At 51.8% G+C, this 19690-nt stretch overlaps 3 protein-coding genes across 5 annotated transcripts; 2 read left to right on the top strand and 1 right to left on the bottom strand.

Annotated features, from left to right (window-relative positions):
* The first annotated feature begins 25 nt into the window (after positions 1–25).
* Mfrp (membrane frizzled-related protein) lies at positions 26–9083 on the top strand. Of its 2 annotated transcripts, none has more exons than XM_029560129.1 (14): positions 26–232; positions 3322–3703; positions 3783–3885; positions 4004–4117; positions 4230–4367; positions 4527–4740; positions 4961–5091; positions 5219–5341; positions 5527–5603; positions 6283–6431; positions 6829–6959; positions 7082–7210; positions 8053–8180; positions 8269–9083. In XM_029560129.1, exons 2-14 carry the CDS (start codon positions 3650–3652, stop codon positions 8491–8493), a joined length of 1716 nt encoding a protein of 571 aa, XP_029415989.1. In that variant the 5' UTR covers positions 26–232; positions 3322–3649; the 3' UTR covers positions 8494–9083. The 2 variants fall into 2 exon arrangements, with proteins under 2 accessions (XP_029415989.1, XP_008824213.1); XM_008825991.2 differs by having other exon boundaries at positions 26–255.
* Positions 9084–9170: 87 nt separating this feature from the next.
* C1qtnf5 (C1q and TNF related 5) lies at positions 9171–11128 on the top strand. 2 transcript variants are annotated; one of them, XM_008825992.3, is made up of 3 exons: positions 9171–9282; positions 9638–9904; positions 10225–11128. In XM_008825992.3, exons 2-3 carry the CDS (start codon positions 9691–9693, stop codon positions 10740–10742), a joined length of 732 nt encoding a protein of 243 aa, XP_008824214.1. In that variant the 5' UTR covers positions 9171–9282; positions 9638–9690; the 3' UTR covers positions 10743–11128. The 2 variants fall into 2 exon arrangements, with proteins under 2 accessions (XP_008824214.1, XP_008824215.1); XM_008825993.3 differs by having other exon boundaries at positions 9229–9364.
* A 1738-nt stretch (positions 11129–12866) lies between these two features.
* Positions 12867–15614, bottom strand: Rnf26 (ring finger protein 26). Its single transcript, XM_008825989.3, has one exon. The coding sequence runs from the start codon at positions 15047–15049 to the stop codon at positions 13766–13768; it is 1284 nt and encodes a 427-aa protein (XP_008824211.1). The 5' UTR covers positions 15050–15614; the 3' UTR covers positions 12867–13765.
* Between the last annotated feature and the right edge of the window lie 4076 nt (positions 15615–19690).

Raw genomic sequence — 19690 nt, 5'->3', positions numbered from 1 at the left:
GTCCAACTGGCTCTGCCTCTGGAATGACTGGGATTCCATTATAGGCCTTTGTGTCTCTGCCATCCCATTTTAGGTGGTGCTGGGGATCAAACCCAGGGCCTCTGGTACACTAGGCCCATGCTCTACCTACTGAGCCACATCTACAACATGAGAAGAAAGATTTAAAGCAGCAACACAAACCCTGTGACTTCTCTTGGACTTCCCTACCCACCCAGGATAAGATATTTAAAAGGTGATGGCTTCTCCCAACCACAGGTAAACAAGATCCTCTTTGAGAGAGAAACAGGCCTGTAGCCAGGAAGATGGTGACTAGTTTGTCATTGGAAGTAGAAGCCACTGGTCTGTTTTGGTAGTTTTCCCCTGGGGAACAGAGAATACTGAAGCAAGGACTCAACTAAAACCCTCAGCCCTGGCTCCCAGCAATCCTTTCACTACTTACCCTGTGGTGCTTTCTCATCCCCATGGCAACAGTCCCTAGTCCTGTGCAAACCCCAAACACAAGCAGGTCTGTCCCCACATTTCTTTGTTTCCACCTCCTAGCAACTTGGGTTTCTTCCCCCACGCTGCTGTGCCTGCCAGCCTTGCCTGAGGGAAGGTGCGCCCTCTATGCTTGCTCTTGTGACCTTGAACAGGAACCTCGCTTTTTGTGCGCCTTAGTGCTTCACCTGTGAATTGAAGGTCTCTGCTTGGGTGTTTTCACTCTAAAGTCACTTTTTCTCCAAATACACGTTCAAGTTGGAATTTACATACCGGTGGTTCCCTGGCCTCAATTTAGAGAATTCATTTTTTTACATTTATTATTTATTTTAGGGGGGGTAGCATGTGCATATCATGGCTTGTTTGTAGAACTTTTGAGAGTTGTTTCTCTTCCTCTACCATGTGGATTCCAGGGATTGAACTCAAGTTTTCAGGCTTAGCAACAAGTGCCCTTACTCTCTAAGTCTCTCACCAGTCTTAGAATTCATTTTTGATTGATCAGTGCTCAGAAAAATTCATATTTTATAAAGCTTCACAAGTGGGACCATAGCGGTCACCTTGCCCATGCTGTCATTTTGGCAGTGAGGGTGCAGAGGACTCAGACCTACCCAAGGCCATACCACCTGGCTGTGGCAGAGGCAGAATGGAATTCACCCGGTTCTCTCTCGTTTGAGCTCTCCACTTTTGGTTGAATTGGTGACTGCATTTGGCAAGACTCTGCAGAATTTTCCTACTCTGCACCTATTAGGAAGTGAGCTGAATACCCAGCCTGAAACAGTCACACATGTCCAGCAGCAAAACCAGCATGATCCGGTGGGGCCCTGCTAGTTCTCTCTGAACTGGACACTGCTGAGGGTCCCCTGGCCTTGGTCTTTCGTGATATTAGCAAGCACTTGTGTGGGATACCAAGGGCAGAAGGAAGTGGCAAGCAATCATAGTTCAATATTACTCATCTCTCTGGCCCCAGTACCTCATCAGTAATCTGAGCATGACAATACCAACTCAGAGTTGTGAGTCCATTTAGAAACTGGGACTGGAGAGATAACTCAGTGGTTAAGAGCACTGGCTGCTCTTGCAGAGAACCCAGGTTTGTTTCTCAGTACCCACATGGCAGCTAACAGACATCCTTAACTCCAGTTCCAGGGAATCCATTGCCCTCTTCTGGCCTCCACGGGCATTGCATGCACATGGTACACTTACATACATGCAGGCAAAACACTCATATACATAAAATACAAAATGAAAAAATTTGCCAGGAGTGGTGGTAGACACCTTTAAATCCCAGCACTTGGGAGGCAGAAGCAGGTGGATCTCTATGAGTTTAAGCCTAACCTGGTCTGCATAGTGAGTTTCAAGCCAGCTGGGGCTACAAGGAGACCCTGTCTCAAAAAGACCAAAAATTTTTAAAAAAAAAAAAAAGAAAAAAAAATCTGCTTTGATTCTTCTGTCTCCATTGAACCCTTCCCTTGACCCTTCTCTGGAGGCACTCTAACCCCTCTGCTCTCCTGACATGGCTCAGCCCCCTCAGAAAGTGAAAGTTGTATGCCACAGAAGCGCGTGCTTAGGATTTACTCAGTTTTAGGTTCAACTCCCTTTCTCCTAAAGGCTTGGGGACCCAAATGTGGGAAGCCATCTCCTCAGGCCATTACTTTCCTGTAATGGCTTCTAGTCCTAGTCACATACCTATAATCCCAGCACTTAGAAGGCTAAGGCAAGAGAACTGCTGCAAATCTGAGGCTAGCCTCAACACAGACCGATCCTGTCTCAAAACAAAACAACAACAAATAGAGCTGGGGCTGCAGCTTAGTTAGTATAGCACTTGCCTGGCATGCATGAAGCCTGGATTTAGTCTCCAGCACCATGCAGTAGTGCACACATGTAATTGCAGCAGTTGGGATGTGGAGACAAGAGGATCAAGGTCCTGTTGGGGAGATGGCTCAGCAGGTAAAGCACTTGCCATTGGGATCTCCAGCACCCATATACAAGCTCCAAATGCCAGTTGGGCATGGCAGCCCTCCTGTGTTCCCAGCACTCAGGAAGCAGAGACAGGAGATCCCTGGAGCAGGATGGTCAGCTAGACTAGCACAATCGAGGAGCTCTGGGTTCAAGTGAGAGACCCTGCCTCTATAGTCAAGGTAGAGAGAGACCAAAGAAGACACCTGGTGTCAACTTCTAGCCTCTAGTTGCACTTGCACATGCACACCCATGCATGCACACCCCCACACACATTTGTGCACATACATATGCATACACAAATATACCATACATAAATACACATACAAAAAAAACAGTCCAAGGTCATGTTTGAAGACAGCCTGGGTAACATGAGCCTTCTCTCAAAAAACAAAAAAGGGGAGAGGGGCTGGAGCAATGTTTTAGCAGTTAAAAGCACTTCTTGTTCTTCCAGATGACATGGGTTAGGTTCCCAGCACCCACATGGCAGCTCACAGCTGTCCTCTTCTGGCCTCTGTGGGCATTGCACACTCATGGTACACTTATATATACGGAGGCAAAACTCTCATACACATAAAATAAAAATATTTTTTTAAACTGTTTAAAAGGAGGGTTGCTTTCCAAAGACTCTGGCTTAGCTAATGACTGTCACTCAGATGGGAAGAAGTGGTGGATAACTGGCTTTGTTCAGGGCCTTTAGGAAGCATAGACCTTAAACAGCCAGCCTCTACCCCAGCTTCCCTCTCTCTCAGACCACCTGGGGCCCCAACGCCTGCACTACAGTCATACTCTCCACCCTCAGAACTCTTCAGGAGCTCCCTCAATACCTTGGGTAAGAAGGAAAGGCATGGTGTGCTCTGCATCCCCACGGAACACTCGCTTCCTTTGCAGGTACTCACAGCCACTGCCTGTGCCTTTAAGAACTGCCTCTTGGTGCCAGGGTCTTGACCTCAGCATCCTCAGCTGAGTTGGATTAAGGACCATTCTGTGCCTTTGTGAATTCCTTCTCGAATCAGTTCCCTCCCCCACATGGAGACAGAATAGCCTGGAGACCCAGCCGGTCTGCCAAAGGCAGTCAGAGAACTGGTCTAGCCTGGCAGCCTTGTTCCTCAGAAAGTAAAGGCCTGCTCACTTGATAGAGAGCTATGGTCAGGGAGTGAGCCCTCAGGAGCCTTGGACTGTCACAGGGACTCCAGAAAGCCATGCAGAACCTTGGGCCATGAAAGACTACTCAGATGTCATCCTCTGCCCAGAGGCAACTGAGATGAGCAATGTAAGGCCCACATGGAACCCCCCCGACCCCATGTCCTCATGTCCTTGCCTGCCTCAGCCCACAAGCCTTTGCCTTCCAGATGGAGTTCTGCAATCCAGCTTTTGAGGCCGAAGTAGGGTCTTCTTGCCCTCTACCGGCCTTGCAGCAAGATACCACCAACAGCCTCCACGTTTCCCAGCACGGTAACTGTTTCAGGGGTGGCCTGTGGGTAGGACACAGTACAGGAGCTGAGGACAGTAGGACATGAAAGATGTCCACGGGAGGGGTGCCTCTCAGAAGCCTACTGTGCACATCCTGCAGGCCGGCGTCCCCGAGGGCTGCAACCAGACTGCCACTTTTCCTGGCTCTTCATCCTTCTGCTCAGTGGCCTGCTGCTCCTGCTGCTGGGGCTACTGGTACCTGTCATCCTACCCCGTAAGTACTCTGTGTGCTTGGGAGGAGTTTACATGGAGAAGTCCATGAGCTGCTCTACTAGCCCCAAAGACCAACTCCTATAAATGCTTCTCCTCCATCCTCCTACCCCCAGAGTTGCAGGCTACATCGCTCCCCAGGGCCACCGAGAGCCCACTGCCTACCCAAGGCTTGCCCATCATGGGTACTACCCCTACCGCCAACCCTACCACCACCACCACCTACCCAGCAACCACAGGGCAGCAGGAAGCAGGTATGAGCCCCACACACCAAACCAGTGAGTACTGAGGGAAGCTTTTCTGAAGGCGGCCCCAAGATGACAGGAGGGAGGTGAGGCCTGGAAGAGGCACCTTGGTGGAGCGGGAAGGCCTCTCTCCTGTTGACCTCTGAACTCTAACTTCCATCTCTGCAGCCTGTGGGGGCCTCCTTCCTGGTCCAAGAGGATTTTTCAGCAGCCCCAACTACCCAGACCCTTACCCACCCAACAGCCACTGCATCTGGAATATCCAGGTGGCCACAGACCAGGCAATACAGCTCAAGATCAAAGCCCTCAACATACAGGGTGTGTTCTCCTGCTCTTTTGATCGCTTGGAAATCACCACTGAGTCAGCAGGCCATCTTCTCAGGTGGGTCTCTCTACACTCAGAGGATCTCACCTGTCTGAAGTGTAGAGAAACAGGAAGCTGAAGCAGAAAGGCTGGACTAGAAGGAAATCAACAAACCTGACCTCTGCTCCTTCCCCTGCCACTGCCTTGCTACGAGGCCTAGGGAAGTTCGCTTCCCTTCTCTGACCTGTTTCTGACCTGAACTCAGAGCCTCCATCACCCTCAACCTGGCTTCTTGCAGGATATGTGGGAAAGTGCCTCCCGCCACGTTCAACATCAACGCCAGCCACATTCGTGTGGCTTTCATCTCTGACAGCGGTATAGAAGGGTCTGGTTTCCAGGCCTGGTACCAGGCTGTGGTACCTGGGCATTGTGAGTGGCTTCCCACCATGTTCACACCTGCCTCCCTTCCACCTACTCCCAGTACTGGCAAAAAGGGAGGGGACTCTGTAGGATTCTGACACGCCTCCCCCCACCAGTGGTACATGCCCCTCTCTAGGGAGTTGTGCCCATAATGAGTTCCACTGTGGCCAGCTCTGCCTGCAACCTGACTCTGTGTGCGACGGTTTGGTCAACTGTGCTGATGGCAGTGATGAGACCAACTGCAGCTCCAAGATCTCTGGTAAGGGTGCTGCCAGGCAAAGAGCAAGCACAGTCTTCAGGCTTCTAACCCAGGTTCAGACAGGGCTCCACGGCTCTGACCCAGACCTGAACTTCAGTGCTCTCACCAGCACCCCTTGTCCAGTCATTCTTCTGGTCCAGAATTCTCTTGCCTGGCCACTCATGGGCCATTTGATCTTTCTGCAGAGTGTGGAGGGAATCTGATTGGGCTCCAGGGTGTGTTCTCCTCTCCTAACTACCCAAAGCAGTATCCTCAACAACAGGTAAGTACAGTGCGTGTGGGGACTGGTATAGCACACAGAGAACACCAGAGTGCCTAGGTTGGTATGACTGGGAACAGGTATTGTCTTGTACTTGGGAAGGTCAGATCAAGCAGACCAGAAGGAGGCATTTTTAAGTACTAACTGCATACCCAGATATTACCATGCTGGGTAAACTCACCAATCTCTGAGACCGGACATCTTTAAAGGGTATTTATTTATTATTTACAGACAAGGTCTCACACTGTAGCCCATGCTGATCTGTATCTCATGGGAATCCTGCCCCAGCCTCCTGAATGCTGAGAGTATAGGTGTGAGCTACCGTGCCAAGCCTTATTGTTTCTCCCATACTGGAGCTCAACCCTGGGGCTTTGCACATGCTAGGCAAGTGTTTTATCACTTCACTACACCCCCAGCTTTTGTTTCCTTGAGACAGAGTCTCCCAATATAGCTCAGACTACCTTGGAACTTAGTATCTAGTCCAGGTTGACCTTGACCTCTATATCTCCGGCCTCTTCCTCTCAAGTGCCGGAATTACAGGTGTGAGCCCAGAGTGGCCCTTCCTATTTGATGGAAGTAAGGTGGGCAACCACCACACATCCCCTGCCTAGGTTGCTCTGGGTAACAAACCCCCTTGAATGTCCAGGTCCCTGTGAGTTATCCCATCTGTGTCCTCCCCTAGTTTTGTGCCTGGCACATCTCAGTGCCTGTGGGACATGGTGTAGAACTACAGTTCCACAACTTCAGCCTGGAGGCACAGGAGGAGTGCAAGTATGACTACATGGAAGTCTATGAGACCAGCAACTCAGGGACCTTCAGCCTCCTGGGCAGGTACCAACCAGGACAAGAGCAGTAGGCAACCGGTCCCCTACAGCCTGACAGACCAGGCTCATGTGGGCCCGAGTCCCCAGCTTCACTGTCTTGTGCTGCTTCAAGCCAGAGCTCAATTTACTAGCACCCTGAAACAACATGTGCTTTCTTATCTCCAAGCCTTCACTTCCACGATCCCCTGCCACACTCTTCCAACCTGCAGCGCCTTTCCTTCCACTCCCTCCCTGACTCTTCCCATCTCTAAGGGGTCAAGTTCAAGAAGTCATTTAATACTTTTGTAACCAAATAGTATGTCAGCAAGCTTGTTACCTATAACCCCCAGAAGGCCGAAGCCCAGCTCAGAGCCCCAAGGCCTGGACAGTGGCCTGTCCCCAGGACACTTCTCTGTTCTTGGCAGGTTCTGTGGGACAAAGCCACTGCTCCACCTTGTCTCCTCACAGCACCAGGTGACTGTGCTTTTTAGAACAGATGACGGTGTCAGCAACAGTGGCTTCTCAGCCACCTACCGGGCCTTCAATGCCACAGAGAGTAGGTTCCTCTGGGAAGGTGGATATGGGCAACAGAGGTTCTTCCAAGGAACATCAAAGAGCACCTGGAGGGCAGTAGGTACAGGCATGTCCTAGGGCACTGTCATGCCCCTGTGCCCACAGACCCTTGTAGGCCCAGAGAGCTCTGCCAGAACGGAGGCTGTAGGGATCTGCAATGGATGTGTGACTTGTGGAGAAACTGCAAAGATAACAGCAATGACAACTGTAGCAGTCCCTTGATCCAACCCCCAGGTGAGGAGCCTGCCCCTGGCATCCTGAACAGGGCCTGCAGACCAGAACAGCCTGTGTGCCCCACTCAGAGAAACCCTCCCACACTCTTCTCCACATCCCTTTCTTCCCTCTTTGATGGTCTGGGCCTCGCTTTCCTGACCCTTTCACAGTCTTGAAAGGACTCTCAGTTGGTGGGGGCATGGCATTTGCTGTCACCTCATAGGGACATGGGAAGCTGGATGTGGTAGCACATACCTTTAATCCCAGCACTCAAGAGGCAAAGGCAGTTGGATCTCTGTGAAATTGAGCCCAGCTTGGTCTATATAGCAAGTTCCAAGCCAGCTGGGGCTACAGAAAGATCCTGTCTCAAAAAAAACCAAAACCAAAACCAAAAAAAAAAAAAAGACATAGGAATGTAGGAGTCAAGAATCAACTACCTCCATCACATACAGAGTCCCTCTCCAGAGTCTACTTCAAAGATAGTTAGATTTGCCAGGCATGGGAGCACAGGGGTAGCACTTGGGATGCAGAGGCAGGCAGATCTCTGAGTTTCAGGCCAGCCAAGGCTATATAATGAGACTGTCTCAAACAAACAGGACGATGAGATTTTGCATATAAAAGAGTATTCTTGGTACCCAAGAGGTCCCCAGTGTGGGTACCCCACATTCCCTGAGATCAGAATGGTCTGCATGATGCCCGGGGTCGGCAAATGCAGGCTCAGGCTCTGGAGGGACAGCAGGGTTCCTTGGAATGTGTGAAACAGCTGTGTTGCCTCCTGAGAGTTTCACAACTCTATATGACCCATGTGGAAACAAAGACCCAGGGCCATACAGCATCTTGTGACCCTCTCCTCCCCACTACAGTGCTGGCCTGTGAACCTATCCAGGTGGAGATGTGCCTTGGACTGAGCTACAATACCACAGCCTTCCCTAACATCTGGGTGGGCATGGCCACCCAGGCAGAGGTGGTAGATACCCTCAGAGGCTACAAGGTACTGGGTCTGAGACAAAGAGGGAGGCCATAGGAAGGGGTGGGAGCCTGGGAACTGGACACCTGAGGGCTATCTCTTCCCCACACAGAGTCTGACAAATCTGCCCTGCTACCAGAATTTCCAGAGGTTCCTTTGTGGTCTGCTAGTCCCTCGCTGCACTCTACTGGGCAACATCCTGCCTCCTTGTCGTTCTGTCTGCCAGGAGGCAGAACATCAGTGCCAGTCTGGCCTGGCACTACTGGGCACCCCCTGGCCCTTCAACTGCAACAGGCTACCTGAGGCAGTGGGCCTGGAAGCTTGTGCCCAGCCCTGACCTGAAGCCAGCCCCTACCCTCTGCCTGCCCTTCCTCTGCCTATATGGGTGGGTAGGGCAGGCAGAAAACAAAGAGAGGCATGACCTGGGCATGGGACTCTTCCATCCTCTCTGGGAGCCTCCCAGGGAGAGGAGAAGTCCTCAATCCAGGGCTGGTGGGACCCTCCCATCTTCCTTGCCCTGCCTCTTTCCTATCCTTTTACTTGCCAAGACAGCCCTAGGCAATGGGCAGGCTGTCTACTATGCCACTGGACAGTCTAGCAGGTTTCCCATCCAAGTCCCTAAGTCCCTGACCCTGATTTCCTGTCTCCTACCTAACCCCCTTTCCATTTGCCTAACTTCACTGTCACCTGACCTTCAGCTTTTTTTTTTTTTTAAGTCAACAAAACTGTACTGAATGCCTGATGGGGCAGATCCTATTCTAAGCTTGAGGGTCCACTGTGTCTCTGACTCTGGAACTCACCCTGGACTCTCTGCTGATCCAGCTCTCCCCACCTCCCACCCCCTACTAGTCTTGACCTTGGTTTCTGTTACTGTCCCATCCCTTCCTCCAGTCCTGTCTGTCTCATAGTTCAGCCTCTCAACGACGCAGGCTCAAGTCCCCCCCCCCCCCCAAATTTTGGCAGTCCGCCGGGCGACACCACGAGTTATTTCCCTGCTATTTCCCAGCCCCGGAGCTCTTGGCCCCTGAACAACTAGTTTCCTCCAGGAGTCTGGGAGGAGCAGAGTGGAGCCAGCAGGGAGTAACCAGAAGCTGGAGACAGCGAGGGCAGGGGGCGCCTGGCTGGGGTAAAGGGGCAGGGGCAAGGCCAGCTGGAGGGTCTAAGAGTGAGAGAGCAAGCTGTTGGGGGAGCTGGGGAGCCTGGAAGGAGTGAGTCTGGCAGAAGAGGACAGTGGGGGTGGGGACTGTGGGAAAGCCTGGGCGCCAGCTGGGGGAGGGGGCAGGAACGCGGGAAGAAGGAAGAAGGGCTAGTCTCTCCTTTCCTATGCTCTCTGGGTTCTCAGCCTAGGACACCCCCCTCTTCATCCCCTTACACAGTGCTCAGCCAGGGGCATGACGGTGGGGTGAGGACCTGCTGGGCGCCATCTGGGTTGGGAGCTAGGTGGGCCCAGGATTCTGGGTTCCGACTCCAGTCCTGCCCAGCCCACAGACCACAAGAGGATCCCGGTGTTTGGGCTCCTGGTGTCAGCAGCATCATGAAGCCGCTTCTGGCCCTGCTGCTCCTAGGGCTGGCGTCGGGCTCACCCCCGATGGATGACAACAAGATCCCCAGCCTTTGTCCAGGGCAACCCGGCCTTCCAGGCACACCAGGCCACCATGGCAGCCAGGGCCTGCCTGGTCGCGATGGCCGTGATGGCCGAGACGGCATGCCGGGAGCTCCGGGCGAAAAAGGCGAGGGCGGGAGGCCGGGTAAGAAGTAACTTTGGTTGCTGTCCACCGGGACATCCTAGTGCGCACCACCGGGCCTCAATGGTGCCTGCCGGTCCAGGGAGGTTCGAGGCCCCCGCCAGGGGGCACTGCTTCCCTCCATGCCAGTGGGCTCGGGTGGGGTGGGTGCGGGTGGACCGGGTGAGTCAGCCCGCAGGAGCCAGAACTCCTAGGTCCCTCTGCCCAGCCCTTCAGAGCTGCCCTATGCCCGGCAGGTGTGAGGGTCCTGGTCATTGCCTTTCAGCACTCTGCTGGGGGCTGACCCGGCTGCTACACTCCTAACCTTTCCTGTTCCCCCGCAGGACTAACAGGGCCACGTGGGGAGCCCGGGCAGCGTGGAGAGGCGGGACCCGTGGGGGCTACCGGACCTCCTGGGGAGTGCTCAGTGCCCCCACGCTCGGCCTTCAGTGCCAAGCGCTCTGAAAGCAGGGAGCCTCCCCCAGCCGATGCTCCCCTACCCTTTGACCGAGTGCTGTTGAATGAACAGGGACATTATGATGCTACCACCGGCAAGTTCACCTGCCGGGTGCCTGGCGTCTACTACTTCGCCGTCCACGCCACCGTCTACCGGGCCAGTCTGCAGTTCGACCTGGTCAAAAACGGCGAGTCTATCGCCTCTTTCTTCCAGTTTTTCGGGGGGTGGCCCAAGCCAGCCTCACTCTCAGGGGGTGCTATGGTGAGGCTGGAGCCCGAGGACCAGGTGTGGGTGCAGGTGGGCGTGGGTGATTACATTGGCATCTATGCCAGCATCAAGACAGACAGCACCTTCTCTGGATTTCTGGTCTATTCTGATTGGCACAGCTCCCCAGTCTTCGCATAGTACCCAGTGACCCAGGAGCTGGCATTTGCTCCTAGGAGGGTGTAACACTGACAGGCACATACTGGGAGGGCTGGCCCCCCTGGGATATTGTGAAAGACTAGTGGGGAAGCCACATCTGGTCCTACTACTGGCAAGGAATGGAGGCAGAGGCTGTCTGAGGTCAGGGTGGGCAGCATGGAGCAGTGCTTGAGTTTCTGCCCAAGACTGAAAATGTGCTGTGCTGTGCTGGCAAGTACAGGTCCCTGGTTGCACTCTAAGTGCAGGACTCCAAGTTTGGGTGCTCCCTTCCTGGTCCTGTGCCTCCTCTGGGTCCTCAACCTATTCTTCCTGCTCCCAGAGCCTGGCCTTTTCCTCAGAAGTTACTCAATAAATCTCAAAAACCTCCACTGGCCTCAGCCTTTCTTCTGTGATCTTTGGTAGGGGGCAGGTTCTTGGGAGTAGTCTGAGCCATGGGGCAGGATATACAGAAAGCAGTCCTAGGGGAATAAGAGGCTGCTCTGGGCTGGAGAGATGGCTCAGCGGTTAAGAACACTGGCTGTTCTTGCAGAAGACCTGGGTTTGAATCCCAGCACCCACATGGCAGCTAACGACTGTCTGTAACTCCAGTTCCAGGGGATTCAACAGCCTCTTCTGTCCTCCTCGGGCATTGCACGACATGGGTGCACTTACCTACATGCAGGCAATACAGGCATACACATAAAAACTAAAAATAATAAACAAAAGTCGCTGCTCCAAGGAGCTGCCACCTAGTTATGTAGGCAGGGAACAGGGGTGGCCTCCTGATGTGGGGCTCTGGCTACCCAGAAAAAGGAGCACCTTTTTTCTAAGTCAAAGATGCCAAGCCAGGTGGAAGCTGCTTTACTACACATACCACCATCTGGTCTAAAAAAGAACCAGCTTTGGCTGCTTGCTTCTTACCTGGAAGACTGGAGAGCTATTGCTCTCACCCCAGGTGAGTTAAGTGTAGCCAACCAACCAGAAATAAGTAGTGTCTGAGATGACCACAAGAGGGCGCCCCACTCTAGAACACAGCCACAACTTTGGGTAGTTTAAGGTCTGGACTTCTAGGGTGGTTAAGAAGGGTATGAAAAACAGTAAAGGAATTCCAGATGGAGGTGGAAGAAAAAGGGGTCCTTCCTTCTCAGCTCAGGAAGTTTATCTTTCCTAATAAAATGTTTATCCTCCACATTAAACGGAGACTGGAAGGAGCCAGGCCTCTCTTTGCTCAGTTCCCTCTCCAGGACTGGGGGAAGGAAAAGCCAAGTCCTGCCTCAGGCCTCCAATTTTGAGGTAGAGGTGGGGAACTGTTCCCACTATGCAGGGCACAGCTTGGGTGGGCCAAACCATTAACTGTGAAGCTGACCAGAGAGCCCCTTGGGGGCTCACCTCCTAAGAGAGCCCCCACCTCAATCTAATGACTAACACACCTGGGTTTGCCAATCCCAATCAGCTCAACCTCTTAATGCAGAGTGGAGGGGCCTCCTTCAGGACCCACCATCTCCTTCCTCTTCCAGCAGACAGTCCCAAGCATTATGCTTCTAGAGGAAACATACAATTATAGAGGCGTGCCCCTCCTCTTCCTGCTGGCCATGTGAGCACAGCTATATCAAAGGGCACCAGATTCCCCTGTGCCCCAGGGAAAGACAGGTCTTAGGCCCCCTCAGGCTCGACCAAGAATCCCGAAGCCATACTCCATCCAGCCCATCACAGTACCAGGCTCTGTGCCAAGAGACAAAGACAAACACCAGTTCCTTCAGGAGCCAGAGAGTAGCCAGGCTGCCAGAAAACAGGCTCCACTGTGCCCTGGGGAAAAGAGTGGCACTACTGGGAGCACAGGGGAGGCCAGAAGTTCATATTCCCCTTCATGACATCTTAAAGCTGGTGAAGAGAAAGCTTTTCCAGAGCCATATATGATAGAAGGGGCAAGCACAAAGCAGCATGCTCGGGGTGGGCTCTCCCCTGGGCACAGCCCTGCCACTCAATCTCCTCATCCCCACCCCCTCCCTTTGAGCTCAGTTCCCCAGAGACCACACTTCTCACCCCAGCCAGCCTGAAGACCTGGTGCAGCACCAATCACTCTAAGCACCTGCTGGCACTTACAGGGAGCACACACAGGCACTTTCAGAACTGTCAACAGAACTTTATTCATGGAAACTGGGCAGGCAGACCTAAGGGAGCTGCATGCCCTCCGAGCCCTCACCCCTTGTTTGGACCCTAGTGAAGTGTGCAGACTGCCACCCTAGTGCCAGGGGCAGACAAGGAGGAATGCCATGTTCTATCCCATGTGGGGCATGAGGGGGAATGAGTAGAAACTTGGTTGGATCTCTTGAGGCCCCCTGTGTACTTGGGGTGTCAGAAGGGTATATGGTCCCAAAGCCAGATGTAGATGCACCCCTGTACCCAGGGGCAAACTCCGAATCCCAGGTTTCAGATCAGGTTGGGAGTCTCAAAAGGTGACAGGCAGAAGTGGTTCTAAGAACACCTGAGGGATTCTACTCCAGACTTACCAGGCACAGGGCTTCTGGCTAAACATAAAGGTTCAAGATCATTCCGAAATAAGAAAAAAACCAAAGAATATAAAAATCAAGATCACTCCAAAGCCCCAGGAGTTGCCAAAATACTCAAATGACACTGATGTGTTGTGGCTGTACAAGATGGGGGAAGGACCAAAAAACCCCAACAGAAAAACAAGAAGCAGAGAAGGGTAGCCCCAAGGCTGGCATCTGGGTGGGCCCTAGGCACTGGGCAGGCTGGAGGACAGCCCACTGCAAATAGTCTCAGGAACCTTGCATAGTAACATACCACCCTCAGCATCAAAAGGCCCCATGGAGTTCAGAGACACCGTTACCCTGTCCCACCCAGACTGGAGTCTTCCAAAGCATTCCATCTCCACATCCTGGATGTATGGCTGGAGGCTTGGCAGAGCAGCCATCAGAGCTGACTCAGGCCCTTACCCGGAGGCGAGGTGTTGATGCTGTCCTAGTTCGTTGAGCATGGAGGGTTGACAGGCAAGGGGGTGGTCTTCAGAGGTAGACATTGAGGGTCTGCAGGATGCCGCGGCGGCAGAGCGGGCAATTGCGGTGGTAGACAGGGTGTTGCATGAGGATCTCGGTGCAGGCCTGGCACAGGCACAGGTGCCGGCAGGGCAGAAGCAGCACAGTCTTACTCTGGTCCTGGCAGATAACACATTTCTTCCGCTCCTCTTGCTCCTTTAGCAACTTCCATGGGTCTTGCCCAGCTGCAGGCTCATCCTCATTGAGTCTCTCTCTGCCCCGGGCAGGTGTAGCTCTGATGCTCCTGTCCACTTCCTCTTCTGCTTCAAGAGTGTCCTGTCCCCGGATCCTGGCTGATAAGATTCTCCTCCTAGGGCCACCGTGGGGAGCCCCAGGTGCCCCGCCCCGGTTTGGCCAGCTGGCCAGCTGTAGGCTGCGGCTCCAGACTCTACGCCAGGCCTCTAAACCCAGTGCAAGGCGAGACAGCCGCACAACGTCTTCTCTGAGCCGGTGGTAGGATGGGCGGGCTTGAAGCTGACTGAGTGCTCGGGAGGCCAGCCTCAAGGTGAGGTCCGGATGCAACACCGTCAAAGTCACTGCCAACACACAAGCCAGCAACACCAAACCAGTGAGATTGAAAAGCACAAAGCTGGCCAGAAGGCGGACAGCTGAGGCCAGAAGCTCCAGTGCTAGTTGGCAGGGGGTCCAAAGCAGAATTGCCATGGCCACAGCACTGCTGGAAATGTGGGCAAGGAAAGCAGCCACCACATCAGTCATCCTGCATAGAGGCCCGGTCACTGCATCCCACAGGGCCAGCACCAGAGAGAAGAGGTTCTGAGTGCCAATGAGGCAGATGTTGACCAGGCTGTTGATCACATAAGCCACCAGGCTCATGGCAATGGCACAGATATCACAGGCCTGGCGCAGCAAAGCATGGACATTGGAGACCATATTGAGGAGGCCCCTGTTCAGTATCTCCCGGCTCCGCAGCGCCCCATGGGAGGCTAGGTGTCCCAGGAGCTTTAGGCTCTCCAAGCCAGAACAGCAGCTGTAGAGTAGAGTACACAAGGCCTGCAATCCCCCAAAGGTAAACCGGACCAATGCTTCAATTAAGGCCAGCAATGAAAGCACGACGCCTCGACCCAAGTGCAGGAGACTAGTCAGTACCGTGTGTGGCAGGTTGTAGATGAAGGCCACGAGCCAGGCCAGGGTAGCCAGAAGGGAGGACACGAGCAGGAAGTTGAGATCCAACACCAAGGTCAGCAGGTCCAGCACAAGGCCCACCCCATTCACCACCAGGTACACAGCCTCCATGATAGGGCTATGGAGTTTAGGTCAAATGGAAGGCGGGCTCCCAGTGAGGAGAATGTCAACGTCGCCAATATTGTGGGGAATCGGGGATTAATTTGGAAGGGATATGAGTCTCTAACAAAGGGAGAACCAAGACCTAAGGAAGAAGTGGGTTGGAGGAAAGATTCGTGGTAAAGGGAAAGGAGTCCCGGGTTTGGAGGGAGGGCTATTTGGGATGGAAGAGGCCAAACATCTCTAAAGTGACATGGAGCCCTGACTGTTGGAAATACCTCGGCTTTAGAAGCCTGGTGCGGCGTACGACGGCAGGGCAACGGGTCAGACCGGGAGGAGACCGGGGAAGGATGGGAACGGGGTCGGGTAGGGCCGGACCGGGGCCGGGTGGGGGCGGCGCGGGCTGGGCGCGGGCTCGCGGTCCAGTCACGCAGGTGCCTCTGTCCCCGCCCGGCCCCTGTCCTCCCGCTTGCGGCGCCTGGCACCCGAACGGGGAGCCGGAGGGAGTCAGCCTCTGCAAAGCCCAAGAGCGGCCTCTCCTCCGCTGGGCGCCGCCATCTTCTGCGCGAAGGGGTGGGGCAGGAGGTGAAAGGAGGAGGGCGGGACGATATCCTCTAACCAATCGGCGAGAGGCAACCTCGAGACTCTCGACCGCCCATTGGTCTGTTCGAACGGCGCCCGAATCACGTAACTTTCTGTGAGAGGGGCGAAGATACAGCGAAATCCCCTCCCCTTTGAGCGGCGATTGGTCCGTTGACATGTCAGTTTATGCCCTCTGAGCCCCGCCCCCTTCAGTAGACCTGAAGCCTGTGCTTTTCCAGCTCTGGGCTGGGCTCTGCGATAGCTTTTCCTCCGCCCTTCCCTCTGAAGCCCGGTGCGTCGTCTTCTCATTCATCATTTTATTTTTTTATTTTTTAATATTTCATTTATTTTATTTTTTAATATATTTTATTTTTATTTTGTGTATGAGTGTATTGCCTGCTTGTATGTGAGTGCACCCATGTCCTGCAATGCCGGCGGAGGTTAGAAAAGGGCTTCGGATACCCCTGGAAACGGAGTTAAGGATGGATCGTAAGCTGCCATGTGGGTGCTGGGAATCGAACCCGGATCCTCGGCAAGAGCAGTCAGGGCTCTTAAACCGCTGAGCCAGCCATCTCTCCAGCCCCATCATCATTTTATTTTTATCATTTATTGAGCACCTATAATGCTTTGGAAGCATAAGATACCATCTGCACTCAAGTAGTTCACAAAGAGAAACAGATTGTTACAGGAGATTCCTAAACTGCACTACAAACTCCTCAGATTTTTGCAGCATCCTGAGGAGATGAAATTGTTGTCATTGAGTAAAGGGGCCACAGACTGGAAGGTGCTTGGCTTCCTACCATGGCCCTATTAACTTGGTTACTACAACACTCTAAAGTTAGCCATCTGCACCCGTTCACAAATTTATTGAGAGTCCTGGTGTTTTCTACCAACTCTGAAGACTCAGGTGGCTTATTTCCTGGTTAGCCTTATTTGACAACTTGACAAGGCCAGGGATCATCTGAGACGAGAAACCTTAGTTTAGGAATTTTCTCAGGTTGGTCTCTGGGCACATCTGTGGGGGATTGTCTTAATTATTTTTTGATGAGGCAGGGCCCAGCCTACTGTGGGTGGCACCATTCCTCAGGTTATGGCCCTAGGCTGTATAAGAAAGCTAGCCCAGCATGAATGGGTAAGTGAGCCAGTTAACAAGCCAAACCCTCAGTGCTTCCTGCTGTATTTCCTTGGTTATGAGTGAGTTTCCTGGTTGGAGGTAATACAAACAGTCCTGCCTTCAGGTTCCTGCCATGAGTTCCTTCCTGTCTTCCTTCAAAGGTGGACTGTAACCTGTACCTGTAAGATAGAAGATGAAATAGACCCCAGGTTTCCTCCCCAGGTTGCTTTTGTACAGAGTGTTTTATCACAACAAAGAAGCCCACTAGAACACTTATCCTTCCCCTGGTCACCTTTGCTTCAGTTTCCTACTTGTACTGAATTTGAGTTCTCCATTGCCACTCTAGTCTGAACTCCAGGAAGTGTCTGATAAAAAAAGTAGCCATATGACGATAGGGTTGATCAGGAGGAAGCACCAGGACACAGATAAAGCTCCATCAAAATAGGGTTTCTTAGCAAAGGAACCATGGGACAGATTCCCTTCTGGGCAGGGAAAATGTCTGCCTGGGTCTTGAGCTGGGGTCTTTTAAAAACGGAGGCTTCTGCCTCCTGCAGAAGGTAGGAAGTTGTATTTTTTTTTTAAGTTGGGTGGTGGAGGGGAGTGGGAGAGCGGGACTTTTAAAACCTGTCCTCTTTAGAGATCAAAGCCTGCTGTGTTGGCCAAACAGTGGAGAAAAGTCTGCTTCTCTTTACTTCAAAGACCAAGGTGCTTATCAGTTATGTTCCCTTTTCTCAGGAGCATGAGAAATCCTTGGGATCCTGTTGGTGAGGGGGCAGGGCTATCTGAACCTTAACAGTGTCTATCTTAGGCTGTTTATAAATGTAGACAAGATCACTGAGCTTTGGTCTCCTCTTATGACCTAGGAATATAGCTTTAATTACTTATGACTCTTCCTTGCCCTTGACCCGGAATAGTGTGTGTGTATGTGTGTGTGAGCGTCATGCACACAAAAGTGCTACAAACAGCAGATATTTGTTGGAAGCAACAAAGCTTATTTACATTGCAAACAACAGGGACTAGGTTGATAACATCTGTTTGTGGTTGTGTGTGCTATTCTAGGTCAGTAGGGGTCAGAAAGGGAACATTTATTGATAAGACATTCTTCAGCTTTTTCCTTCCCCATTTCATGCTGGATAGACTGCTTCAGTAGAAGAATGAGCCTTTCATCAGGAGCACAGTTTCAAGAGAAATCTGATTTATTATTGTTGTTTGTTTTTTGAGACAGGGTCTTACTACATAGACCTGGCTGGCCTAGAACTCAATATGTAGACCAGGCTGGCCTCAAACTCACAGAGATCTGCCTGTATGTGCCTCCTAAGTGCTAGGATTAAAGGCATATACTACCACAAGTGGCTAGAGAGAAATCTGAAGGAACAGATTCTCAGAATAGTTTGGGTTCCTCTTAGCGAAAATGGATGCTGATTCAGGTTTTTTTTTATGTAAGCATCACCATAATGTGGCATCACCCCACATCAATACAGATCTGAGGTCTGAGCCAATCTTATTAAGACACTGGCAACAGAAGGGGTTACACTATAGCTTAGAGCGGGGGATTTCAGCTGTCCCTTTAAACCCAGCACTCGAAACAAAGGCAAGTAGATCTCTGTGAGTTCCAGACAAGCATGGTCTACATAGTGAGCTCTAATCCAGCTGAGGCTACAGGGAAATTTTGTCTCAATAATAATTAATAATAATAATAATAATAATAATAAAATAAATAAAATAAAAGTTCCTAATTTCTTTCCAACTTTGGTTGGAAGAACAGTTCCAACAGAAATCAGAAGGGAACAATTCTGAGAACATATGGGACTCACTCCTGTTTTAAAAGACTTCAGGAATTAAGCTGTTGCTAAATGTAGTGAGACACACATTTAATCCCAGCACTCAGGAGTCAGAGACAGGTGAATCTCTGTGAAAGCAAGACCAGTGTGTTCTACATAGAGTTCCAGGGAGACCCTTTTGCAAACTCAACCCAACACAATGCAACCCAAAAAAGAAATAGGTTCAGGTACTGCTGCATGGTGACCTCCACCACACATGTGCACACAGACACACACAAACTCACACACACACGTCAATGCAATTTTTTTTAAATGCCAACTTTCCACACCCAGAAGCAGGGAAAAAAAGGCCTTCTCAGAGTTGGCTCGATCCTCTAAGACAATTCCTGTTTGTCTGAGAGCTGAGAACAAGACCTCTTCTTTGCCTGATCTGCAGCTTTCTAATCTAAAGCCACCTTTTTTTTTTTTTTTTTTTTTTTTTTTTGGTCTTTTTGAGACAGGGTCTCCCTGTAGCCCCAGCTATCTTGGAACTCACCATGTAGACCAGGCTGACTTTGAACTCACAGAGATCTGCCTGTCTCTGCCTCCTGAGTGCTGGGACTAAAGGCATGCGCCACCATGCCACCTTTAAAGAGCCACAGCCTTTGACCCATGAAACCTAGCTGTGGGCAATGACCAGGGCTTAGCTGACTTTGTGGAGGAAGTTCAAATTGCTAGTCAGTTTGAACCCTGAGGCCTGACAAATCAGACCTAAGAAAACTGGATGCTGGGGCTGGAGACATGGCTCAGAGGTTAAGAGCACTGACTGCTCTTGTAGAGGACCTGGGTTCGATTCCCAGCACCCACATGGTGGCTACGAACCGTCCTTAACTCCAGTTCCAGGGGAATCCAAAGCCCTTTTCTGACCACGGCATTGCACGACGCAGGTGCACTCACACACATGCAAGCAATACACTCATACACATAAAATAAAAATAATAAATAAAATATTTTTAAAAAAGAAAGAAAGAAAACTGGATGCTTAGAGAGGCTGTTTGCAGATTTGACAGGGGAAGATATGATGGGGTGAACTGAAGCCCTCCAGAGGCCTGCTCTAGCAGCCAGGGGTCTGTTCGAATGCGGGCTTTTCTTCTGCTGGGTGAAAGAGTCCAGCTGGATGAGGATAGGGATTTCTTA

Source organism: Nannospalax galili, unplaced genomic scaffold (assembly GCF_000622305.1).
Source record: "Nannospalax galili isolate Female #2095 unplaced genomic scaffold, S.galili_v1.0 scaffold229, whole genome shotgun sequence".
NCBI lineage: Eukaryota > Metazoa > Chordata > Mammalia > Rodentia > Spalacidae > Nannospalax > Nannospalax galili.
The sequence above is the reverse complement of the archived record's forward strand: the minus strand, read 5'-3'. Positions and strand labels throughout refer to the sequence as shown.

Excerpts from the sequence above, each read along its gene's own strand:
- Mfrp (XM_029560129.1), top strand. The coding sequence starts at position 3,650 with ATGAAAGACTACTCAGATGTCATCCTCTGCCCAGAGGCAACTGAGATG. Across the intron at positions 5,342-5,526 it reads CTGCAGCTCCAAGATCTCTG|AGTGTGGAGGGAATCTGATT; the intron begins GTAAGGGTGCTG and ends ATCTTTCTGCAG. Across the intron at positions 6,960-7,081 it reads GGCCTTCAATGCCACAGAGA|ACCCTTGTAGGCCCAGAGAG; the intron begins GTAGGTTCCTCT and ends CTGTGCCCACAG.
- C1qtnf5 (XM_008825992.3), top strand. The coding sequence starts at position 9,691 with ATGAAGCCGCTTCTGGCCCTGCTGCTCCTAGGGCTGGCGTCGGGCTCA. Across the intron at positions 9,905-10,224 it reads AGGCGAGGGCGGGAGGCCGG|GACTAACAGGGCCACGTGGG; the intron begins GTAAGAAGTAAC and ends GTTCCCCCGCAG.
- Rnf26 (XM_008825989.3), bottom strand. The coding sequence starts at position 15,049 with ATGGAGGCTGTGTACCTGGTGGTGAATGGGGTGGGCCTTGTGCTGGAC.